General features: G+C 50.0%; 1 protein-coding gene across 3 annotated transcripts in view; it reads left to right on the top strand.

The window, feature by feature from the left end:
• Positions 1-14,708, top strand: part of ZBTB40 (zinc finger and BTB domain containing 40) — a 75,711-nt gene extending 61,003 nt beyond the window's left edge. For 2 of the 3 annotated variants that reach the window (XM_020983028.2, XM_078145613.1), the window contains exons 15-18: positions 415-577; positions 761-847; positions 1,024-1,256; positions 6,850-14,708. In XM_020983028.2, the coding sequence (XP_020838687.1) occupies positions 415-577; positions 761-847; positions 1,024-1,256; positions 6,850-6,987 (621 nt within the window). In that variant the 3' untranslated portion in view covers positions 6,988-14,708. The remainder of the gene's footprint in view (positions 1-414; positions 578-760; positions 848-1,023; positions 1,257-6,849) is intronic. The other variant, XR_002323762.2, reaches the window with a different exon arrangement.
• Positions 14,709-16,872: the final 2,164 nt, after the last annotated feature.

Below are 16,872 nucleotides of genomic sequence, written 5' to 3'. Positions count from 1 at the left end.
TGGGGTCACATGACAAATAAGTGCCTGAAGCCACCATTGATTATGGGGAATTTCAAATGATGCAGAACTAATGTGAGTGGGAAAAATAACTCCTGAGGTGTTAGCTCAGTTGTGAGTCTGGCTTTTCAACAGGACTGACTATTATTAACCAATTAGATGCCCTTTAAACACTTGACCTGGAAAAAGAAAAACCCAGACCTTGTTAAGATGGACAAGCTCTGAGGACTTGGGAGGCTTGGATGGGAGCTGCTCAGCAGGGGCCCCTTGGCCATCCCCCACCACCCCAGAATCAGAGCCCACCCCCAGCTGCCCTCCCTGACCCACTGGGGAGAAGTCTGGCTGTTGGGCATGGAGAGCATGTCTGCCCACATCCTAACATGTTTTGAGACTGTACCTTCCCTTGCTCATGCACAGCAATTGTCTGGTTTGTGGTATCACAACCGGACCCACCACCCCGACGTGTTTGCTGCCCAGAACCACCGGTCCTCCAAGTTCTCTGCACTGCAGTGCAGCTCCTGCGACAAAACTTTCACCAGCACGGCCGCTCACAAGAAGCATGTCAAGGCAGAGCACGCAGGTGAGGCTGGGGTGGGGCTGGGGCTGGGGAGCCAGCTGATCTGATCTCTCCACCACTCTCACCCACTCAGGGTCAGGGGGAGATGCAGGGAAGACTTCTGGTGTGTTGCCCTGGACTGCCAGAGGCGCTCAGGGTCACTGCTGTCCCTCTGCATTCCTCCTCGTTCTCTCATCTCCTCCCCAGACGTGAAGTTCCACGAGTGTGAGACCTGCCAGGAGCTCTTTCCTACCCTGGCCTTGCTTCAGGTTCATGCCAAGTGCCGGCATTCAGGTCAGTGTCACTCGCCTAGGGACCCTGCCCAACCATTCCTCCTCCTTCCTCCCCCTGGACTTTCTTCTTCCTTTATCTTCTGTGTGAAGCACTGCCTCTTCAGTAGAACTTGCTATGTAGCCACTGGCCCTTCTCGCCTTTCCGCTCTCAGCCTCTCGTCCTTCCTCATCCCCCAGGTTCCCAGCCCTTCAGGTGCCTGTACTGTGCAGCCTCTTTCCGCTTCCCTGGAGCCCTGCAGCACCACGTGGCCACCGAGCACTTCCGGCAGACAGAGAATACGTTCCCCTGCGAGGTGTGTGGAGAGCTCTTCACTTCCCAGGCCCAGCTAGAGGCACACTTTGACTCTGAACACGGGAAGGTAGTGGTCACGGAAGCCCAGGTCGCAGCAGCCACCACCCAGGTGGTACAGGTAATTCCCACAGCCATTTCAAACCATATGGGTCCACAGAGGAGGACAGTAAGTGAAAGAACATAAGCAGATTGTTCAAGAAAATACAGGCAGCAAGTATTTATTAAGCACCTACTGTGTGCTGAGGGAGGGGTACACAGAGACATACATAAAGCAGCCTTGATCTCACATAGCTTACAGCCCACTGGGGGAGGCCGTGTACCCGTCTGTAAGCACGTACAGAAGAAATTCAAAATAGATGATGCATGGAGGAGAAGAGGACTGTGCTAACTATGCTAGTTAGCAGGGGAAGCTGCAAAGGCTCCGTGTAAGGGGGGAAGTTTGAGCACTGCCTTGAAGGAAGAGATGAGGAGGGAGTGTGTTCTAGACTCAGGGCAGCCTGAGGAAGGGTGCAGAGATGGGGGATGAAGCTGCTTTGGGCTAGATTGCAAAGTGTGAGAAGGGGATTGACATAGAATGAGGCTGGAAAGGCGAGGGACAGGCTTGAAGATCTTAAAAACCAGAGAGCAGTTTATATTTGTCCTAGAGGGAATAGGGAGCCCCTGGGGATCTGTGCTTTAGCCAAGTCCCTGTGCCAGCTGTGTGGAGTCAGGGAAGCCAGTGAGGAGGCCAGAGCTAGAGCGGCAGTCATAGGAGCAGAGAGAGGGCAGAGTGTGCTGGGGATGATGCACAGGTATGAAATGACGGGATGGACAGGATGTGGCAATGGATTTGATATGTGGGGTAGGGGAGAGTAAGAGGTCAAGGATAACCCCAAGGTTGCTGACCCAGGAGACTCAGAGGATAATTCCCTGTGACAAAAATAGACAGGTTTGGAAGAGGCAGGCATTTGGAGGGGAGAGATCATGATTTCTGTTCTGAACATGGTGAGTTTGAGAGGTCTGTGAAATGTCCAGTTTGAAGCGTCCGGTCGGTATTGCAGGCCTGAAACTCAGCAGAGACACAAGGGCTAAACTGAGGCTTCTGAGATGAGCATCTCTATGGGTTGGGGGGGAATTGTAGAATTAAGTCGTGGGCATTGAGTAGATGGAGGAACTGGGAGGTTGAGATATTTGAGGGAATGTGAATGTTGAAGCCTTTTAAAATGAAGGCACAGGCACTGATCTCATTGAGGAAGGAGACTGTCTGAGAGGCCAGTAGCCAACAAACACCAGAATCCTGATTAGGTGATAAATATGGATTGAATGAACCTCAGAGGAGGAGAGGTTATTGTATGATGGGGTGGGGGGGGAGGACGGAGAGAGAAATGGGAGATATGGGAAGTGGCACTGGGGAGCAAGGACTATTCCAGCTCTCCCACCATCAGGGAGTCCATCAGGGAGTGAGAGTAGCCAGCGCTGGGAAGGGTGCCCAGGGAAGCTCTGTCATCAGGAGGGAGCCAGCCTTGGCTCTGTGAGTGCAGGAATATGGAGGGAGCAAGAAAAGAAGATGGAAGATGTAGGCTCGCACTTTACCTATGCATCAGGGATTCCAGAGAGCACAGGTTTCGAGAGGAGTCATGCTGAGGAGGATGTGAGATGGAGAGTGGCATGTGAGTAGTGGCGGCCAAGAGTTTAGAATTGTGGCGATGGGCAGGGTGTGTCAGGGTGGAAGTGTGTTCACTATGTGGGACAGTCCGTATGAAAGCCCAGAGACTAGTGGTGGCATGTCATGAGTGAGGAACAGAGAATCAGATTACAGGATGGGGAGTCATGTCTAATGACTGGTTGTGAAGGGTCTTAGCCAAAGTGAGGAGTTTATGTTTGATTCTAGAGAAAGTCAGGAGGAAGTCACTGGAGTTGATGGGGGACAGGAGTCAGTTGGTTAGATTTGCATATAGAATGTAGAGAGAGAAGAGGGCCCAGAACAGTCTTGGAACACACCCAGATGAGGGGTGAAAATATGGCTGAGAAGCCCCCAAAGAAGACTGGGCGGAAGTGGTCACGCGAGTAGAAAGAGAACCAGGAGAGACCAGTGTCATGAAAACTCAGAAGGGAGGATGTCCAGGAGAGAGAATGGTCAGCAGGGTCCAGTGCTGCAGAGAGGTCAAGAAGACAAAGACAGAAAAATCCATCAGATTTGGCAGCTCTGCAAATGGCAGAATCGGATGAGTGCCGACTGCAGAAGCCAGGGTGCCAGGGAATGGCTAGGGGAGTGAGGGCAGCGTTGCAGACTGTCCAGGTCTCTCGGGCTTGACTCCCGTGTTCCTTCATACACTCACTGTTCCCTTATTCCAGGCTCAGTAAGGGCCTGGCGCCCGCCACACACTGCTGGGTGCCTGTATGTGAAGATGACCCGCAGCACGTTCTCCAGCCTTCTCACAGGAGTCTAGTGGGGCACGGCATGGTCCGAAATCAGTGTTTGGTGTTCTGTTGTGATTGAGGAGGCAAAGGAGGGTCTGGGGAAAGTGTTCCAGGGAAATCCGTCTGATCAGAGAGGACCAAGGAACATGGAAAGAAAGATGTTTAAAGGCAGAGAGGAGGGAAAGTAGGTTGGAATAAGAACAGTCAGCGTTTCTAGCTCACTTACAGAGCTCTTTCTGTACGTGATCTCATCTGGGCTTGGTGAAGAGGCTGTTGTTTATCCTCAGTTTACACAAGGCCAGATCCTCTCATAGAGGCTAAGTTACACCAGACCCAGGATCCAAACCTAGGTCTTCCTGACTCTAAGTCCAACATAGATTTGCGCTGTAGCACGATGCCTCTTCTCAGTTACCCAAACATGGGCATCCTTAAATACAGAGCGGAGGAGTTCCTGAGCCCCACGTGTCCTACTCGGAGACTGCCAAAGGCACCTTTGACCAGGGTGGTGGTACCCTGGAGGGCCCTGTTCAAGTGAAGGAGTGTTTCTCCTTGCCCTGGGAGGGAGCTGCCTACTGCAGCGTAGGTGAGCACTGCCCCAGTCCTGGCCTCTGTCTTGTCAGGGAATGTCACAAGCTGTACAAGCGGGCGAACGCCATTCTGCAGCCTCTGGACTCCTCGTGCCCAGGCCATCCGCCACAACTAAGGGAATCTGACCGTCTAGCACCGACGAACCAAGGGTTTAGAATGCATGTGGGCCAAAGGGATGGTGTTGAGAGACAGCCTGGGCATGAGGTAGGGGTGGAGGAGAGCAGAGCAGAGTCCTGGCTTGTGTTTGACTCTGGGCTCCATGTTTCAGAGTAAACTCCCCAGTGACCAACTGGAGTGGGGTCAGACCACACCCTCGGCCGATGGGATGAAGGAACTGGGCGTGTTTAGCTTGGAGAAGGGAAGACTTGGGCAGTAGCTGATACCTGCATTCAAGAATGCGTGCTATGAGGGGGGCTTAGCCGTCTTCTGCTTAGTTCCAGAGGGCAAGACTGGAAGTAGTGGGTCGGGGTGGCAGAGACACAGACTTCCGCTTGATGTCGGGAAAACCTTTGTGATGATGAGCAGGGTCCAGAAGTAAACGGCCCCACTTAGCAGGTATTGGAGGTTAGGGCACCTCTTGTGGGGGGAAATGATAGAAAAGATTCCTGTACTGGCTGGACCAGGGGACCGCTAAAGGACCTCCCACCTCAGGAGCTTGTCTGGATCCCACCACTGCTGAGGGTGAGAGGTGGGATGGCACTGCTATAGAGGGAGCAGTCAGGTCAGAGTCAGGAAAACCAAGGTTCCGACCCCACCTCTGACACTCCCTAGCCTGGCTGTGTGACCCCTCTGAGCCTCCATTTCCTCATTTGTAGTAGAGGATGACAATAACACCTCTGAGACAGGGCTGCTGTCAAGATCAAACAAGAGTGCATGTGAAGAAAGGATCCTTGCAAACTACGGTGGTAATGTGACTTGTGATGGTAACACTGGCGTGTCTGAAACAGTTTAAAATCTGCCGGATGCTTGGTTATCTTATGTCATTTGAACCTCCCAATGACCCAGTGAAGCTGGAACCCCCCGATATCCGTATCTTCCTTTCACAAAGGAGGAAACGGAAGCTCAGAGAACAAAGTCATATGGTCGCCTCCTGTTTGCCACCAGACGCGTCAGTGGCACGTAGAACCTCTGTCTCCCCCTTCTTCTTTCCTCTGCTTGTGGCGTGGTTTCCATTAGCATTCCCTCTCACTTCATCTCCAACCCTACACACCTGAGCAGGGTGAGGAGACAGAAGCATGGATGGCTTCTGTTTTGACTTGGTACTCTAAGAACCCATGCGCTTGAGGGTTTTTCAAGGACTGTTTCTTCAGTCTGTTGGCTTTTCAGGTCTTCTCTGCCTGTTTTCCTTTGCTATTGATCTTGTATCGATCGCTTGATGGCCTTTATGGGAACTTTAGTGAGGATCTGTGGTTTTCGGCCAGGCTCAATCTTTGTCGCGGTGCTGTAGATAACCAGGAGTCCAGAAGAATGAGGAATCATGTTCACCCCTTGTATGACTTTGAACGTTCCTTGCGGAGATGAACGTCACACTGAGGTAGGATTGAGGTAGCCCCTGCTTCTCGGGAGACACTCAACACTTCATCACAGTCCCCAGACAGAGATGCTGGGCTAAGACCTACAGGACGTGTGCTGTACTGTCCTCTCTCTAGTTCCCTGTGTGTTTCTTGCCCCATAAGAAATAGTATTGTCTGTGTGTGCACACCCAACAGGGTTCAGAAGTGCCTCGGGATTGTGAGGGCCTCTGACATGAGAGCCGGCGTGGTCAGTGGGGAAAGCACTGGATTTGAAGGAAGAAGGCCTGTTTCCTACCTAGGAAATGTTGGACAAGGCACTCCCCTTCTCTGGGGCTCAGTTTCCTCCTTTATGAAATGAGGGAGTTTGGACACAACAATTTCTATCGTTTTTTTCCAGCTCTTAAGTCCTACTTTCTGTGACTCGATTGGCCCTGTGATCTGAGCCCTTCAAGGTTGGCTTCTGTTGTTCAGTCATGTTCCAGCTCTGTCTGACTCTCTGTGACCCCCTTTGGGTTTTCTTGGCAGAGATACTGGAGGGGTTTGCCATGCTCCTCTAGCTTATTTTACAGATGAGGAAACTGAGGTAAACAGGGTGGAGTGACTTGCCCAGGGTCACACAGCTAGCAAGTGTGTGAGGCCAGCTTTGAACCCAAGAAGATGAGTCTGACTCCAGGCCTGGTGCTCTATCCCCTGAACCACCTACCTGCCCTCAGAGTTGGCTTTGTGCACCCTTTATTAGCAGTAATTGATGGAGAGCCCACCACCCTTTTGGAAAACCCAGCAAAGTAATCCACGTGTCCATGTTTTGAAGCAGATCCGTGGGTGAGATCAACCACTGTCTCTTATATGCCTTTCATGTTGCAGAAATAACTGTGATCTGGCCCTTGAGACACAAAAAAACCTGTGAGTGGGTACTCGCTAGCATGTAATCACAGAGTCTGTGTGCTCTGAGAAGGCATACGGAGCCAAATTATAGCAATCTGATGTGTAGAGTTATTCAGATTGTTTGTCTGCCTTCCCAGTTGCATCACTGCCGTATTAGACTTGGAGTTTCCCATTAGGCACATGCATTTTGTAATTGCTCTCCTCAGGTGAGAGAACAAATATGATCATTATAGTGTGAGGCTGAAATGAGACCGAGCTTAAGAAATGGCAGAGAAAGGCTGCCCACAGGCCTCTCCCAGAGCCCCGGTTTGTTGTCTGTTACAGGTGATCCAGGCTCCAGAGGCAGGAGCGTCAGCTGAGCAAGTGATCACTTTGGAGCAGACCCCTCTGGCTGGATCCCAGGTGTTTGTGACTTGCCCGACTCCCAGACCCCTCAAGCCAGCTCAGAGCTCGTGGCAGTGACGGTGGAGGACTTACTGGATGGGACCGTGACCCTCATCTGCGGAGAGGCCAAGTGAAAGCGCTCCAGCACCTATGAGAGATGTCGGGGGGGAGCCAGGGAGAGCCACACAGTGACTTACCCTTCAGAGAGCATTCTGAGTGTGCTGCCTTGGGCCACAGAGCCCACTCTGTCTGGGATGGAGACCCTGAGCCTGGCCTCTAATGCAGGTCAGCTGCTTTAGAGTCTGGTTACATGTCAGCCTAAAATCAGGTGTCACTTCCACAACCCATGCCTGATGAGCATCGGGCAAAGGAGGTTGGGGACTGAAGCTTAGTTTGATCATGGACGGGGCCAACAAAGTCAGGCCAAACACCCAGTTTGTAATCTTTATGTGAAATGCCTTAGCAAGGTATCAGGCAGCTCCAGCCTGGAGCATGTTCTGCCCATCCTGGCTGAGACCACAGTCCAGGGTCTCCTTGTGCTGCTCATTTTTCCAGTCCTGCCTTGGTAAGTGGTGATCAGGAGGCCATCAGCAGCCCATCACCCTCTCGCTGAAACGATGTCCAAGGAACAGGGAGAAAAGCTCCCCTTTAACCCAGGGCCTTAGCGCCGTTCCCTAACCCACTGCCCGTGGGGATGACCCAAGCCAACTTTTACTTTTTTATCACTGGGCCATCAAAATAATGGGCTGTCTTCCCACCCAGATCTCACCTTGTGTGGTGCAGTAATCTCTCTCCCAGAACAAAGAGTTTGGAGGTTTTCTATTGAGAACATGCAATGTGAGATATGCCAGCTGCCAAAGCAGCCCCAGCAGCTCCATCCTGACCCTTTGGGACATTCTTTGGAAAGTGCCCTAGGGAAACACCAGCTCCTCCAGCTGTCCCTTCATTTGTGCCAGCTTCCCCACTCCCTAACTGAAAGCCCAAAGCCACCACTGGAGGAGCAGAGGAGTCCCCTGAGAGCCGCGCTCCTTCACCGTAGGCATCTGATACAACTACGGTCGCTGAATTGGCAGGAGTGCAGTCAGTTCTACCCCAGTGTGGCATGAGAGGCAGCAGAGGCTGCCCGCAGGCCCCCGGCTCCTCGCCTCCTTGTGAAGGGTTCTCAGAGCCTTGGGGCTCAGGCTGCCGTCAGAGCCCATTCCTTATGCCTCTCTTGTTGCCAGGCCATGGCCCCTCTATGACTGCATTTCCCAAAGCCTTTTATCTTCCGTTTCCTAAAATATAATCTGATAATTAATGGTTTGTTGACTCCATTATGAAGTGCAATTAGATGGATGTAGGTTCCTGCAGTTTAGAGGGAGTGCCTAGCATTTATCTTCCATTCCTTGTGCCAAAAGGTTGGACTCTGCCCATGCAGTGTTTACATGCTGAGCCGTGATCCCTGCCACAGCCCAGGCCTCGACCCCCTCTGGAGAGCGATGTCCACTTCATCACTCTTCCTGGAACCAATTCCAACAGGAGAGAGAGCCCTTTTTTTTCCAAATGCATTGCACACAGCTGTGCACAGAAGTAAGCACCTGTTTTGTTTAGCTTAAGGCCTTTTTTGCTTCTGCCTCTCAGCTTGTGGCTGTGGGGGCTTCACACCTGTCTGTGAACTGGCTGGCTTTGTAGACGGGAGTCTCAGACTGGCCCTTCCATGGGGGCAGTGCCTCAGCTGCTTTAGCCTGGGCCGGTTCTGAGGGCCAGACTGCTAAGAATATTGGGTAGGGTGACTGAATGACCCTACATCAGTGTATATGTCCCTCAGGCTCATCCAGTAAACCTGAAATAAATGAAATTTTCCAAGGGGACAGCCTTAAAGACTGATAATGACCAGAAGATGGTGCTCAAACCTTTAAGACTTGGCTTTAGCCTTAATGTGAAGGCCCCACAGTGACTTCCCCTTAGATTCTTGGCAGTCATTTAAGCTTCCTCAGTCCCCCTAAGCTCTCAGACTTAGAAAGTACTTGACCCACAGGGAGTGACCTAGAAGGACCTGTAACGTCAGCATCATGGAATGACGTGCATCGAGAAGGTCCTGGTGCCAAACCCCAGAGAATCCACCGGCAGCAGCACATGGGCCATGAATTGTTGCCTACAATTAGCTGAAGAGGGAGAAAACAAAAGAAAACAGATTCATAATTGAGGTGACAAGAGTGGGGTCTCATGGATTTGTGTTCTATAGAAAGGGCCATGCACTGCAGACTTAAATTTCAGTTCCATGTGAGCATTTGGGAAAAGGCCTTCCAGATTTCTGGCAGAGAGAGGCATTCAGAGAGGAGCCTTGTAGCCTTCAACAGAATTGTCAGGCCTGTGGCATGTTGAGCAAGAGTGGGTTGAGAGGCCAGGTTGCTGATCAGGCCCACCAAGGGAGCTCTTACGGATCTGGCAGTGGCAAATGGTAGTTGCAAAACCTATTATTGGTTCTCCAAATTCTGTTTCATTCTAAAACTGAATGATTTTGCTGAGCAGGGGTGGTAGAATCTGTTCCAGAGAGGGTTCTGAGTAGGAATACAGCTGCACATTGCCCCGGTGAGGGTTTCCCCCTTCCTCCTGTCTTCCTTCGATGTTATTCCAAATAATCTATTCTCATCATGGCCCCAACATGTCCACCATGAGCCAATGATCCCCTTGCCAAGGGAGGGACTACACGTTTTCTCAAGAAGTGTGTGGCATTTCAGGGGAGTGAATCACAAATCCATCTACTGTGGGCTCCTCTGGTAGGGTTGATGACTGATGGAGAAGCAGCCAGGAGGAGAAAGCAGTTCGGGAATCTAATTCAGGGATCAATTATGGAGCTCCTGTGAGTCAGGGTTTGACTGTCACAGGGAACCGCTTCAGGGAGAAGGCAATTAGATGGTCAGGAAGCATGGGTTGCCATTGGAGGATGAGTCATTGCTTCTGAGTGTAGTGTATGTGGAAGTAGGACCAGGAGGTCAGCGGAGCAGCCAGGAGACTGAGAAGTCTTTATTCTCTTCTTTAAAATAGTCTCTCTCATCTGCCTCAGAAGCCCCAGATTCTACAACCTTCTTAAAGCTTTCAGCTCTGCATGGACCAGAGGCTGGAATATGGATGTTGTGTTCCCATGGTGATTAAAATCCTCTCTGAGGAATAAAGTGCTTTTCTTCATGGAGCACCCCCAGGGCCTTAAGAGAGTCAGACAGCTTCTGGCTTATCGAGAAAGAAGAGGTTTGCTGCCTGATGACTGGCTGAGGGAGCGGTGATGGGTGCCCAAGACAACAGGAGGGTGCATGGGATCCCTGCCCTCAATCAGGTGGAAGCAGAGAAACAGGAGAGAGAAGGGGGCCTGAGATGAGCTGCCTCTTCTCTTGCTCCTCAGTAAGCCGGCGGCAGGATCTTGTTGGAAGGTCAGACTGCATTCATCCATTTGGAGGGCCGTGTGTGGTGCCTTCTTGGGTGAAAGGAGACGCCAGCCGGCTCCTCCGGTAGAACCAGGTGGTTGTGGGAGAGGCCACCTCTTCTAATAGTGAGAGTGTGGGGGAAAGGCTCCCTTTCCCCCACTCAGCAGCACCTGCTCCAGAGATCTGCTTAGCACTGTTGGTGTCCCTAGAATCCTCAGAAAAAAAGGGAGGGTTTGGCATAGAGGGAGGCATTAGCAGGATTTGGGATTTAGGGAATTGTCACAGAGCGAGGTGGTTAATTATCTGTCATATTGTGATAGAATGTCCCAGAGCTGGTCAGACTTGGGCCAGGCTCAGAAATAAAGGAAGAGATCTGATTCCTGACACTTCCTCTGTGTGTGCGCTAAGGCACACACATGCGCGCGCGCACACACACACACACGCACGGAAGAAAGAGACCATCCATGCTAGAGATGACGGCGAAAGCTGAGGTGCTCCCAAAGCTAAATCGGATTTCTTCTCAATTGTCCAGATATAAAATCATTAGGTAGAGTGCCAAGGGTAATTGGGCTGGTTGCCTGCCGGTTGTACCTGGAACAGCCATAAAGTTGACAAATCCGTATGGACTTGATTACAGCTTCTTCCTTTTGTTAGATAGACCTGCATTGGTGCAGACTAAAGAACCAAAATAGGGCCATTGGAAAGTTATGCCTCATTAGAGTGTTGCATGGACTGTGATGCTTTCAGGTCCATTCTGTCCCTGGGGCTCCAGTCTGCCTTATCCTTTCTCCTCATGAAAGGATTCCCATTTGACAAGCCTGCTTGCTTGGGTCTGGTCCAACATAAGGTTGTGGTCAACAGAAAGGGAAAAACAGCCAGGGGTTGAAGTAGAACTGGGTCTAGAACCCAGATTCCAGAACCATGACCAAGTGAGCAAAGGAACCAGTGCCAGGGTGGCCGAAGAGCTGTGTGGCTGCATCTGTCCCATTACAAAGCCTCATTACCCCTCCAGAACTTGTCCCCACCCGGGTAGCCCTGGTTGCTATATACCTGCCCCAAGGATGGCAAAGACAAGTTGAATACCTGGCTGCTGTTGGTTGATTTTTTTCATGAAACTGATGGATTCCCAAACCCCACTGTTGTTTGGACAGTACCTCCGTGTCCCACGTAGTCCATCCTTGCCTCTGCATAAGATGGAACTAAAGTCTTCATTCCTGGATTTCCTGAGTCACATTTACCACACAATCTAGCGACCCTTACTTATATGCAGCTTTTATATTGGTGGTTGCTTGTTTCATGTGTAAATTTGACCATAAGCTCAGGGCAGCTAGATGGCGCAGTGGATAGAGCACCGGCCCTAGAGTCAGGGGGACCCGTTTTCCAATCCGGCCTCCGACATGTAACACTCACTAGCTGTGTGACCCTGGGCAAGCCACTTAACCCCAGTTGCCTTACCAAAAAAAAAAATTGACCATAAGTTCTTTGAGGGCAGAGAGGGTGTGTCATAAACAGAACCTACCTTACCCTGCAGATGGGTTTTACGAGAATATGTTGCAGGACAGTGTGGAGGACGGTGGGTAGTTCAACACAAAGCAAGCTGAGTAGAAGTGTGCCTGGGGGATGGGGGAAGGAGCAGAAGCTGAGTTGAGCTGATCTCCCAGCATTCCGGGGGTGGTGGTGCGCAGTGGTTATGGGGGAAGGCACCTACGCCTGTTTGCTTCCTCCTTCTTAGCCTCAGCAGCATGCTGAGCACTGAGGATGCCCTCACTACATGCTTGTTAGGTGATGGAGTGATGCCGACGTTGATGTCTCTGCTCCATCCCTTCCTGTTCTGCCAGTGTAGCTGAGAAGAGAAGCTTTCACACAGTAGGCTCTTTAAAAATGTTAATTGAATTGAACATTGCCGCTTCTTGGTTGTATCACCCCATGGCCACCAGTGCTGGCTCCATCAGAACCTTGGCTCATCCTTTCTGTCCCCCGTAAAGAGATAAGCAGGAAGCTCAGAGCAATGCACGTGGACCAGGGAGCTCCCCCTACTATCCCCATCAAATGCTGTTTGCTTGGCCTCGTAACAAGCCCTTCTTGCTGGCTCTTTTCACACCAGGTACTCCCTGGTGATGCCTGAGAACATCAGATTGAACATATCAGGACAAGGTCACTGCAGAAACCCACTGTGCCCCTCCAGGGAGGATTACACAGGTCTGTCGTTAGGGGGTCCTGAGAAAACTGGATTGGAAGTGGCAAAGCCGAGCAGGAGGGCTCTGGTGCAGAGGAGAAGAGAGACCTCCCCACTCTTGCACCCCATGCAGGGTCCAGCCAGAATCAAACATTCCCATTAGAAAGAGCTGGCTTCAGAGCTGCCTTTCTTGACGTAAAGAAATAAGTTGAATAAAAGCCACTAAAGTATGAAGGGGAGTATGAGATTTGGGCTATGTGACCCATTGACAGGTGCTCATTTAACTGAACAAACAGTCATTAGGTTCCTACTTCAGCCAAGGCACTGTTCTAGGAAGTCAGTGAAAATACCGAAGCAAGACAAAAAAGAAGCCGGCCACACAGCCTCTGCCTTCAAAGAGCTTCCAGTCAGTCTACTGGGAGGAGGTGACACATAGAGCGATAAGTGGGATGGCAAGGTGGAAGATGATGGGGCAAAGAAGAGGCCTGGACAGCGTAGCACTTTAGAAACATCTGAGTTAGTAGCAGGCAAGGATGATGGAGGGAGGTGCACCGAAGTTAAGCCGTGAAAGAAGAGAAGCATTTCAGCAAGTGCAGGTGAGCAGGTGTGCAAGACAACCTGTGCAGAGTCACCAAGGGCTGTTCTGTACCAGAGATCACCAGGGCTAAGCGCGGTGCTGAGGGTGACAGGAGAATAAAGAGAGGTGGCTCTTCCCTTGAAGGCATTTATCATCTGTTTGGAAAGATAAGACAAGATGGAACAGTGCTGAAAAGTACACTTGACTGCATGACCTTGGATAAGTCCCTTCTCCCTGGATCCCAATTTCTTCAGTAAGATCAGATTGGATTAGATATTCCCTAGGGTCCCTTCTGGCTCCAGCATTCTGAGAGTCTTATGAAACTGCTCTCATTAGGGCATCCCGAGAAAAATGGATTGGAAATGGCAAAGCTGAGCAGTGGGGCTCTAGAGCATTGAGGCGAGGAGACGTAACCCCCAGGGATGTACAGGACGGTCAGTGAGCCTTGAATGGCATGGCACAGACATTAAGGAAGACAGAAAAGTGTGGCCTGTACTGTATTCATTGAATCATAGATCTAAAGCTGGAAGGGACCTTAGAAATTGGCTAGCCCCGTGGTGCCAAACTCAAATAGAAATGGATGTTAACTTATAAAACCATAAATTAACCTTCCCTACCTTGCATATTTATTTTGTTAAACATTTCCCAGTTATATTTTACTATGGGTCCTGTTGCACTGTGGAGTCTTGGGGACATCAAGTTTGACACCTCTGGCTAGCCTAGTGCCCTCTTTTCATGGATAAGGAAACTGAGTCCCAAAGAGGTCAAAATGGAGATTTTAATGCAAGTAGGTTCTCGACTCCAAACTTACGCTGCCTTTTCCACTTATCACACTCCCAACTCAAGTCAAGAATTTACTACCACATTTTAGGAAGATTTTCAGCGAAGGTTGAGGCAAAAAGGATTTTCTGCTTTAATCCTCAGTTAATCCGAAAATTCAGCTCACTGCGGTTCCCTGTTCCTTGAACATTCCAGTTAGCCCAGACCCTCACTGTCATGTGCCTGGTTTACTGGGACCACCTTCTAGCTAATCCCTCTGCTTTCCATCTTTCTTCCTTCCCATCTGTCCTGCATCCTTAGCCAGACTTAATTTTTTTTTAGATGACACTTTCATCATATTACTCCCCGATTCAAGACCCTCATTCCTTTTTTGCCAACTGCCTTGCCTAAATTCTGCCTGACATTCAAGGCTTCCACACTCCGACTTCAGGACCAGCACCCTGTTCACCCAAACAGCTTCCCTCCACAGACGCAGGTCAAACAAAGTGGATTCTAGTACAGAGAGATGTGCTGTGAGGTGTGAGATTGAGACTACCTCCAGTTGGAAGGATCAAGGAAAGCATCATTTCCTTCTCTTTGCCAGCCTCCAGGGCTAGAGTTAGAACAAAGCAAAATAAGAGAAGAAATTGAGGATTTAAGAGGTAACAATGGACTCTCTGCCTGGCTTCCCCTCTCTTCCACGGCTTTTTAAATACCTCTTATTACTCCAAGTATAGCTGGAATGCAAATCATGGCCCAAGCAGCTGTAGCTATTGGGTCTCACCATCATCCTCAGCTTCTGTATTCATCTATGACTTATTGTGATGAATATTTTATTGGACAGTGGTTTGCCTTAATTAAACCTCAGTTTTTTAGAGCTCTCAAATGTGATTTTGATTTTGTCTTGGGGCCAGCGGCCTTTTAAAATGGGAACACAGCTGCAAAATTGGGTAGAAGTCAGTAGGAAAACAAGATTCAAAAATCCACCTCCTTTGATTTGCACACTGCTTTCCAGGAAGGCAACCCGTTTGTGTGCAGTTGGTCCAATGCCATTCTGTTCTGTCAGAGCTGTTTGGAGAGCCCAGAGTACCTGAGAGGGGAGGGGAACGTGCCCAGGAGTGGCGCTGATCCCAGCACAGGTGGTGAGAAGACATCAAAGAGAACCATTTGCGTCCTTCGAGGCCTCCCTGCAGCTTTGATCTGAGTCCAAGGGCAGCTTCCCTTCACCTCAACATATCTGCCACCACTCATCACCTTAGGGAGGGCACCTTCAGGGACTGTCCCCCTTAGACTGCTCTGAAATATTTTCCCATGTAAGTTTTTGACTCCCAAGGTCTGTGGCAGGTGGAGTAGGCTGGGAGAGGGGACTATGAAGAAGCAGCTGGGAAGAGATGATTGACTGGTGGAGATTGGAGTGGGGGCAGGGGATGCTTGCCGCTGGTGACAGGAGAAGGTGGGCCACATTGGAGCAACTGAGGTAGAATCTCAGGAGAAATCTGAATTGAGAAATAGCAAGGATTAGAATGAAAGGATTAGGTCCTGGGGAGCAGGCGGAAGCAGGAAGCAGTGGCCCTCCATCTGTGCTCCATCCAGTACCCAAGCAGGCTCCATGACCACCAACGTGTTCAAAGCAGCAGACCAGAAGCAAAGCTGGTGCCAGTCAATGCACAGATATAACAGGCCATGACTGTGCTGTAAGGAAAGACTGAATAGACAGTTTAGAGAAGGGAAGATGGGATACACTGCAAAATGTGGAGAACCAGGAAACTCTGCATAATGCCTAGGACAATGAACCCAGAAAGGACAATAGATGGAAACTCAAGGCAGTATAATTGCGGTGACCGAGAGAAGAGCTGAGAAAATATACCTTTCTGCCTTCATTAAGGAAGGGGGGAGGGGGCACTGAGTATGGCATGTTGCATATACTGTCATGTGGTGGTTTTGCTGAACTGCCTTTTTTCCCCCTTTTGATCTTTGTCACAAGGCGTTGAACTGTGGGGAAGGAATATATTTGGAAATGAGCATGATTTTCCTTAAAAAGGCATCAATAAAAAATTTTTGAAGGGGCTACAAACGAGTGAACTGGGACAGAGGAAGAAGAAGGACAAAGAGACTCAACAATGCCATGTAAATCCACAGCAATAGCAGTCTGGCCACAACCTTGAAGTGAGCTCAGACCCTGGTCCAGGCATGAACCTGACCTGTTATCTCTGAACTTGGAGATGAAGGTAACATAGCGGGGTCTGCAGGGTGTGGTGTGGTGGGAATTGAGGGACTTGGAGTCACAGTATCTGTTAGAATCCTGGATTTTATTGGGCAGACCACTATAGGTCTCAGTTTTCTCATCTATAAAATGGCGGGACTAGGTAATCACTCATGTCTCTGGCTCTAATCATCTATAATCCTATGACTCTACTAGCCTGCCCTCCAGGTGTTGATTTGGCAGAGATATGTTGGAAAGGTTCAGCTTAAGTCTAGAGGAGCTTTAAATGCCATCAGGGGCAGGGTCCTACATGGGAGGAGGGGCTACAGGGTAGGGGATTTGAGAGTAGAGGGCACTGTAATGTTGAAATGGTTAACTATAGGGTCAAGATTGGTAAGAGGGGGAAAGTGAAGCCCAAGTAGGGGTTTTACCCTGGATGTAAAAAAGGACTGAGAGGTAGAGGTCATAGTAAGGGTGAAATGTAGATCTTGGAGAGAGAAGAAGACATAGGGAGAGAGAGAATGATGGGAGATTATGATCTGCTAAAGGAATTTTAGAATTATCATAATGGAAGTGGACCACCTGTGGGTAATAGGGAGACCAAGAGAATGCCACATACACAATAACAGATTAGAGGGGTGATGAGAAAATGATGGAGCAGCTAGATGGGGCAGTGGATAGAATGCTGGCCCTGAAGTCAAGAAGATTCATCTTAGGGAGTTCAAATCCAGCCTCAGATACTTACTAGCTGTGTGACCCTGGGCAAGTCACTTAATCCTGTTTGCCTCAGTTTCTTCATCTGTAAAATGAGCTGGAGAAGGAAATGGCAAACCACTCCAGTATCTCT

This window comes from Phascolarctos cinereus, unplaced genomic scaffold (genome assembly GCF_003287225.1).
Source record: "Phascolarctos cinereus isolate Bilbo 61053 unplaced genomic scaffold, phaCin_HiC Scaffold_726;HRSCAF=1367, whole genome shotgun sequence".
Taxonomy (NCBI): Eukaryota; Metazoa; Chordata; class Mammalia; order Diprotodontia; family Phascolarctidae; genus Phascolarctos; species Phascolarctos cinereus.
Note: the sequence above shows the minus strand (reverse complement) of the source record. Positions and strands in the feature narration are given on the sequence as shown.